General features: G+C 53.1%; 1 protein-coding gene across 1 annotated transcript; it reads left to right on the plus strand.

The window, feature by feature from the left end:
- The first annotated feature begins 2017 nt into the window (after positions 1–2017).
- ASB16 (ankyrin repeat and SOCS box containing 16) lies at positions 2018–7601 on the plus strand. The gene is made up of 5 exons (XM_033089134.1): positions 2018–2444; positions 3933–4200; positions 5872–6364; positions 6738–6851; positions 7286–7601. The coding sequence occupies exons 1-5, from the start codon at positions 2144–2146 to the stop codon at positions 7469–7471; spliced, it is 1362 nt and encodes a 453-aa protein (XP_032945025.1). The 5' UTR covers positions 2018–2143; the 3' UTR covers positions 7472–7601.
- Positions 7602–8586: the final 985 nt, after the last annotated feature.

Below are 8586 nucleotides of genomic sequence, written 5' to 3' on the forward strand. Positions count from 1 at the left end.
AGCCCAGGCTGCTGCCACCCACTTGGTCAAACCGAGTGTTTGCTCTGGCAGAGGACAGGGGCCCTCAGTCAATGCACTACACATAAGAGGCCAGCCTACTAGGTGCCAAGTGTTCCTAAACACCATGTCAAGACCTACTGTGTGCCAGAAACCCAACTGAACAAATTTAGAGCCTCCTCGGAGCCTACATCCCCACAGCCGACTGTCGGGTCCAGTGCTCTGGGGGAGGTGCTTTACAAAGGGCACGGATTGCGTGTGGCCGGCACCGGACGAGAGGGGGACCTGGGCTGCTGCAGGGATGTCTCCCAGAGCAGGTGACTGAGGTGGACTTTGAGGAATGAGCCAGAAGGGAATGGCGGGGAAGCGTGAGGACCCATGATGAGAATGCCGTGTGACGTTGGCCAAGCCAACGAACGGGGGCTTAGTTGGAGAGGGCAGGTGTCAGAGTCAGCAGAAGTTTTCAAGCTACCGTGTCTCCCCGAAAATAAGACTTACCCGGAAAAGAAGGCCTCGCATGATTTTTCAGCAGGACATCCCCTGAACACAAGCCCTAATGCGTCTTTTGGAGCAAAAATTAATATAAGATCCGGTCTTATTTTCGGGGAAACAACGGTAGGAATTAACTAACCGTTGTAGTCAGATCATTCCACTTGTGGCCAGAGCAAGGAACACCGGGTAGGAGGTTGCGCTGGTCCAGGTTAAAGGCCATGGTGACTGAAAATGTGACAACGGGAAATGGAACTTGTGTGTATGAGGGGACCAGGGAGAGGAAGAAGTCAGAGGTAGGTGAGCCGGGGCTGCTGCAGAGCCAGGGCAGGGAGGAAGTGCAGGGGCAGAGGAGCCCGCAGTGTTGGGGGAGCCTGCAGCCAAGGCAGGATGCCGCTCCGCCAACCTTCAGGGGCCGAGGGGCCAAGGAGCCAGCTGCCAGCACACGGAGCTCCTGGGTTAGAGTTTCCGAGGCAGGGGCTGGCATCCCTCCTGCCTCTTTCCCTGGCTTGTCAGCCACACCAGCTAATGCTGTTTCATGGCCTCATTCCTCCCCCTAGAGGCTCTTGGAAGCAGAGCCGCTGTCACCAAAGAGGGAATGGGTTTGTGGCTTACAGGTTTCTTTGGTTAGGTGTCCCTAGAGTTTCGAGGTCAAGCCCTTGGCCTTCAGGCAGGCCTGAGGACCCTTTTAGGTTCTGGGACAGGACGGGAGGGGGAGAGGGGAAAACAAGAGTCACTGATGGCAGTTTCTAGAGACCATGTCCTGCTTAGAGGGTGGGGAGAGGCTCTCACAACTGTCTTCACCCTCATGTGGCCACACTAGCTAGAACCAAAGTGCATCTGTGGAGCCAGGTCAGTTAGGGTCCCAGTCCTGGCTCCACCCCTCACAAGCTGTGACCTTGAGCGAGGTTTTCCTTGTTAAGCCTTAACTTCCTCTTTGGTCAACAGACCTAAGACCACCCTTCTCAGAGGTGTTCAAGTTCATTAGCTTGATCATATAATTTATTTGTCAAAACCAAGTTTACTATTTATCTGGAAGTGTGGTCACTGAGTAAAGATGGATCTAAAAGTAATTTAAATACTGTAAAGCCCCGTGCGTACATGTGCAGAGATATTGCTATTACTGCAGATGCCAGGAAGAGCTGTTTGAACTCTACCTGGACATGCCCTTATTTCTGGGGCTGGGGTCTAATGGGTCTATTTCTGGGCTGAGCTTGCCCTCCAGCCAACATCGGAGAAGCTGGGGCACTCTGGCTCTTTCTCCCTGCCCTGTCCATCTCCCTTGGACCTTGCCAACCCAAAGTGGAAGGTCCCTTGGACCTTGCCAACTCCTGAGAAGTGGAAGGATGTGGACCCTGGGGTACAGAGCTGGCCTCATCTGAGGGCCAGCTGCCCAACTGGAAGGTATCAGCCGGGGTAGGGGCTGGCCCTAGCCCTGGGCTGGGAGTTGGCCCAATAACTTCTCTGCACCAGGATCAGGATTCTGGACAAACCGTGTTTACCAGAGCGGCGAAGGGCCTATTTATAGCCTCAGCTGCTCTTCTCTCTGGGTCACGGGTGAGGGGCCAGGGTGGCTCCTCAGAGCAAGGGTAGTAGTCCGGCCGAGGGGAGCCGGCTCTGCCCAGCTGCCACTGACCAGACCCCTGGGCCCCTCAGGATGGCAAAGGAAACCTTCCCCTTCACCTCCTCCACGCTGCGCTCTCTCCGCCTGCAGCGGGAGTGGCTGGAGTGGGAGGACCGGCGCCGGGCAGCAGCCCAGCAATGCCGGAGCCAAAGGTGCCCCCCAAGTTTCCGGGCACGACTCACTAGGCCGCGTCGCTCCTGCCGAGACCCAGCGGTCCACAATGCCCTGTTCTCTGGCGACCTGCAAGAGATCCAAGCCCTGTTCCAAGATGAAGACACCGCCAACATGATTGTGGAGACTGTGAGCAACCAGCTGGCCTGGTCGGCTGAACAGGGTAGGGAGCACCAGGTGGGGGCAGAAGAGGAGGGAGAGGGAAGAGGTGGGGGGTGGGAGGGGGAGAGTCTCAGCCCCATCCGCTCCCTCCAGACCGTAGACTAGACCATCCCTTCTCACTAGGTCCCTCCTAAACAGAAATGAGGCATAGTTAGTGGTTTATATGTCTTATCAGAATTAAAGTTGTATTAACATTAATTACATAGGAGCACAGATATATTCTAATTCAATTTTTTCCATGAGTATATATCCACATATTTGAATATTTTTTATGTCCAGAGAAAAAAATTATAATCCATATGCTATCTTATAACCTGATTTTTTCCCTGTAATATCTTTCTATGGCAATAGCCATAAGTCGACATAATATTTTAAACAGGTGCATAAATTCTACTGTATGGGTATGCCATGATTTATGTAACTAGCTCCCAAAGCAATTGGATAAATTGGGTTCCTTTTTAAAAAATTATTTTAAACAGCAATATGATGAGCATCTTTGTTTACTTGTCAGCTGATTTCCTTAGGGTCTATTCTGACCAGAAAGTTTGTCCATATAAATGAAATACCTCAATTGAGATTGCCCTGCTCTTAAGGTTGACAGGAGATTGCCTCCAACCCCACCCACGGGTTTGGAGGTTCAAAATCCTTGGAGAGCTTATATTCTCACAGTCACCACAGGCTCCAAATTCCTGCTTGGCTTCAACTGTTAGAGACGTGACTCCACCCAGGGCATCCCTGTCTCATCCTGCAGCATGTCCATCACCCTTCAAACGGAACTTGGCCTTAATTTCAATCCTAGTAATAAATAAAACAATCTTACCCAAGATTTAGGACACCCGGGAACTTATTTCGCCATAATGCAAACGACTTGCAGTAGGGTATTAGGCACATATGTCCTTTAAACAAGCCGTGGCCATTTCTACAATTTGGATCCACCACCAATCCCATGATCAACCCCTCTCCCCACTCTTCCTTTCTATAACCCCACGTCTCATTCTATCCCCCACTCTTCCCCCCACTTCCACCCCCACCGTCCCTACCCGAGGCGTGTCCTAGAACTCCAAACTCATGGCTCCTTCAGCTCTGTTGGTTGGCCACTTGGAAGCTCAGCTCCAGGACCTCCTGTTCATAACCTTCCCCACCCCCATCCCCAACACCAGATCCAAAAGAGCCAAAGACTCCATCAACAACTCGAAGACCCAGAAGTTTCCTTAATAGGATTCACCCTCCTTAGTTGCCCTGATGGTTTTAAAGAGCAATTAATTTTTTTCAACGACACACTGTTTAGTTACAGACAAACTGTTCTAAAAGGCTATTCCAATTTGCACTCCCAAATCAGGGCTTGAGTGAGCCCCTCTCCACAGGTACAGCCTGACACAGCATTTGTGCTCAGCCAGGGGTGCAGAGGGAAGGCCAGAGTCAGCTGTTCACCACCGCCTGCCCTACCTGCTGGTCTCACATCACCCCCAACACTGCCTGTTCTCCCCAGGGTTCTGGGTATTGACCCCCAAGACCAAGCAGACGGTGCCCCTCACCATCACTGCAGCCCGAGGCTACACCGACTGTGCCCGCCACCTCATCCGGCAGGGAGCGGAGCTGGACGCCAGGGTTGGGGGCCGGGCAGCCTTGCATGAGGCCTGTGCCCGGGCCCAGTCCGACTGTGTACGGCTGCTGCTGACCTTCGGTGCCAAGGCCAATGTGTTGTCTGAGGAAGGCACGACCCCTTTGCACCTTTGCACAGCCCCTGAATCCTTGCAGTAGGTGCCCCGGGGCTGAGATGGTTTGGGGAGGGAGTGTGGGTGTGTCTCCGGCTCACAGCCATGAGAAGGGGAGAAGCACCTCATATACTCATGTCCTCACAACAACCTGGGCGATAGGTCTCATTCTGTGGAAGAGAAAACGGGCTCAGAACGGTTTAATGACTTGGCCAAGGTCACATCAGCTAAGCCCAGGAGGCAGAAGCCCTGTTGCTGTTTGGGAAAACTCTGTTCAAACCGCTGTCTGATTCCCCGTGAACCCTCTGTGGCCAAATTCCTGGATGTTTTGAGCTAGACATCTAGAAAGATCTAGCCTGATGTTTCCCAACCTTCTATGAAGCCCCACACACCTCCTCCTCCCACCTTTTTAAGGTCAACAGTTTCTTCGACCTCTTACATGATGGTATTTGCCCTTTTATAAATCAGGTCCACAGACAGAGCTGGCGGTGTTAAGGAGTCAAAAACTCCTGGGAGACACTCTACAGCCCGTATGCTGGGACCCTCTACCTAGCGTAGATCTAGATCAGGGATGAACCCAGAAGTGACCCAAATTTTCCAGCCCTTTCTTGAGTTCTTATGGGCGTGTGGTGCACTTCCCAGCAGACTTTATCCTTTCAAGTGAAATGAGAAAGAATAATTCCACTTACTGGAATACTACTGAGTGAACTTTTCAGTGTTACTTAAATTTAGTATTTGTAAACAAAAATTAATCCATGATTAGAATTTACCAAGGAAATACATTCAGTAGTTATGGATGACTGGCTGCTACTCAACTTTTGGCCACTGAGCAGTGCACTGAAGGGCAGCTGGAATTCTGGCCATTTAGGGTAAGGACACTTGGTCGTCGGGTTTCATTGGGGTTGACGGATCTGCTCCTGAGTTCCAGTGGCTGTCATTCTAGCTTTTTAATTAGAAATTAGTTTGTTGTGTGTTTGGTTTACCCCACAGTTGTGAATGATACTTGCCTCTACAGTGTTCTGGCCTGTAATTTTTCCACCAACTAGAAGACTGTGAGAAGCATGTGCTTCCTAAAGTCTGGTTTTTGTAATTTGGTTTTGTTTGGTTTCTTTACAGGCAAGTGGAGTAGGTGGGTCCCCAAGTGCCTTCCTTTGTTGGACTGGGTGTGGCTGGTCTGAAAAGGTGGTCTTCAAGTTTGGAGGCAGGAGGAAAATATGAGGACTTCTTTTTCTTTTGGATCATATACTTTAATTTTCTATGTTTCCTAGTGTACACAGTAGTGGCTTTTCAATTTTTTTATCTGCTATCAAAATGTTAGGAGACCACTGACAAATGATTCAGAACCAGGCCTTGGGGGTCCCAGAGGGATGGGGGCGTCAGGTTCTACTCTAGGAGAAGTGTCTAATTCCAGTGTAGTCACTAACTTGCTGTGTGTCCTTGGCTGCACTGCGAAGTTTTTCACCTGAAAAACTTCTTTCTGGGCTGAAGTTTTTCACCTGAAAACTGAACATGCTCCTGGTTACTTCGATGGGCCTTCAGCTCTGCTGTCTGTCGCAGGGCTTCTGTGAGTCTGACAGTGGACATCAGGCTCACCTCCAAGTGTGGGAGGTGGAAAGAACTGGTGTAGGAGATGACAGCGGGGGGGGGGGGTGTTTCCCAGGCCAGGCCTCGGTCCTTCAGGACTTGCCTTGCCACCTTGCGCCCCGCCTCCAGGTGCGCCAAGCTGCTGCTGGAGGCGGGAGCAACCGTGAACATGGCTGCACGGGACAGCGAGGTGACGCCCCTGCATGTGGCGGCAGCACGAGGCCTGGAGGAGCACGTGGCTCTCTACCTGGAGCACGGAGCCAACGTGGGCTTGCGCACCAGCCAGGGTGAGACGGCCCTGAACGCGGCGTGCGCGGGGGCCGAGAGCCCAGGCAGTGACCGGCAGCACCAGGCCACCGCGCAACGGCTCCTGGAGGCCGGGGCGGATGCGCGGGCGGCTGGGCGCAAGCGCCACACACCGCTGCATAACGCCTGTGCCAACGGCTGTGGGGCTCTGGCTGAGCTGCTGCTACGCCACGGGGCCTGCGCTGGAGTCCCCAACGCAGCGGGCCACACACCCATGGACTGTGCGCTGCAGGCTGTCCAGGATGCCCCCAACTGGGAGCCCGAAGTCCTCTTCACTACGCTGCTGGACTACGGGGCCCAGCCTGTGCACCCTGAGGTGTGCAGGGAGGGCCTGTGAAAGGAGGCTTCAGTTGGGTGGGGGGAGCCTGCGTGTGGAATTGCCCTGCCACAGGGGAAGAGAAGGGGCCAAGAGACGGAGCCCACCTTCTGTGGCCAGATGTCTGTCCCCATCTTGGGAAGCACCAGTCAGTGAGGGATATGGGGGAGGATATCGAAGGTAGAAAAGGAAAGGAATTCCCAGGAAACTGACTGGAGCCAGAAGGTTGTGGAGGCACGGAAAAGGATTTGGAGAGACTAAGATCTTAGCCTCCCAAATTTGAGTGTGAGTGGGGCTTTGGCTTAGGCTGGATTTAGGTGTGCCCCTGGCTGAGACAGGCATGATGCCCCTGAGACCCTCTTTTGATTCCTAGATGCTGAAACACTGTGCCAACTTCCCTCGGGCCCTGGAAGTCCTGCTTAATGCCTATCCTTGTGTCCCATCCTGTGATACCTGGGTTGACGCAGTGCTCCCAGAGCTGTGGCAGGTATGTCCACCCTAGGGGCACAGATCCTTCCTGGCTCAAGATACGAAGGCAGATTTGGGCCCTAGGCCTATCCCTACAGGATGGGCTTCTGGAGGGAGGAGCCGCTCTGACTAACCTCTACTTCCACACACTTCTCCAGCTTCTCCCTCACCTGCATCAGCACAGACATTTATCAGCATCTCTGACTCAGCAGGCACTGTGCCAGCATTTTTAGAGTCAGGGTGGGTGCAGACACAGCTGAGACTGGGCTCTGCAGTGTGGTCCCAGATCCCACGTCCCCTGCAGGGCCTCTCTGGCTCTGAATCTGAGTCCTTCAGGATGTGCCAAATTTGGCATGTTGCGAAATCCTAGGGCCCTACCACTAGATGGCCCCCAGTTGGAAAGGCAGAGTCAACAGTATTGGGCCATCTGACCCTGTTCCACTCCTGGCCTAGGAGCACGAAGCCTTCTACAGCTCTGCCCTGAGCATGGTGAACCAGCCGAGGCGGCTGCAGCACCTGGCCCGCCTGGCTGTGCGTGCCCAATTGGGTAGCCGCTGCCGACAAGCCGCCGCCCGTCTCCCACTGCCCCCGCTCCTCAGGGACTACCTGCTGCTCCGTGTGGAGGGGCGCATCCAGTGAGCACGCCTGGCTGCTCCCACAGCTTGTCTTGCTTTCTCCATCTGTTGTGCCCCCCAACCCTAGAGGGCCAATTCCTGGCCCTCTGTCCACACTCCGTATACCTTCCTGGGCCAGTTCCTCCCTCACTGGCTTCTTCTTGCAACCTGTCCTGAGCTTCAGCTCCTCTCTCCAACGGGAAGGTCTGCAGACTCAGCCTTCGCCCACCTCCTCTCCTTTGCTTAGGTGGATGATGGCCCCTCTGTATACCCAGGCACCCCATCAGGAGGTGGGGATCCTTGTTGCCCTCCATTCCCTGCCACCAATGTACCTCTTCAGCTCCCAAAGAGTGACAGACTCTGCCTCTAGCTGAACTGCCTCTGCCCAACCTGTCATTGTCACCTGAAGGGCGGACCTCACTGACTGGTCTTGCTTCCCTTTGCTTCCATGCATTTGCATGTGCTGTTCCCCAACCTTGGTATACCCTTCCCACATTTTTTGCCCTGGTCAAGCTGATTTGATCCTCAGGACAGCTCAATAGCACTATTTTCCAACCTAGCAGGTAGCCTCCTTGGTGTCGTACTTATTTAATTAAGAGCCCATGTCTGCCTCAACTGTATTTCTTGAACAGGCATTTCAGTAAATGGTTGTTGAGGGAGGAATAAACGCATGATACCTGGGAACCATTTATGGTTGTGTTCCTCCCCTTCCCTCTACCCAAGTGATGCATGGTGTCTTAAACAGTGATCACCACACTTGTGATCTCTGAGGGCCTGTGACAAGAGGACCAGCCACCAACTGTCCCCTCTCTCTCACTTCTTCCCTTGGTCCCAGAGTCAAATGTACCACCATTCATCTTTAAGAGGAAGCTTTTGAAACCAGTCAACTTTTTATGAACGCAAATAAATGATTTGTGCACAGAACTAATGTGTGGATGTTGTTAGGTTGAAATGTGGCTGAGATACCTACCACTCCATATTTCTTCCCCCGCCTTTGTCCTCTCCTGTGGTTCCCCAGTTTTCTGCACTGAGCAACGGTTCCTCTTGTGATAGGAAAAAAGGGTATAAGAACAACACAAGCCCCCTCCCAGATCCCTAGTCTGTAGTACCCACCACGGGAGGGCACTGAGGAGGGACTCC

Source organism: Rhinolophus ferrumequinum, chromosome 21 (genome assembly GCF_004115265.2).
Source record: "Rhinolophus ferrumequinum isolate MPI-CBG mRhiFer1 chromosome 21, mRhiFer1_v1.p, whole genome shotgun sequence".
NCBI lineage: Eukaryota > Metazoa > Chordata > Mammalia > Chiroptera > Rhinolophidae > Rhinolophus > Rhinolophus ferrumequinum.

Coding starts and splice junctions, on each gene's coding strand:
- ASB16 (XM_033089134.1), top strand. CDS start 2,144: ATGGCAAAGGAAACCTTCCCCTTCACCTCCTCCACGCTGCGCTCTCTC. Junction 2,445..3,932: donor GGCCTGGTCGGCTGAACAGG/GTAGGGAGCACC, acceptor TGTTCTCCCCAG/GGTTCTGGGTATTGACCCCC. Junction 6,852..7,285: donor TGCTCCCAGAGCTGTGGCAG/GTATGTCCACCC, acceptor CTCCTGGCCTAG/GAGCACGAAGCCTTCTACAG.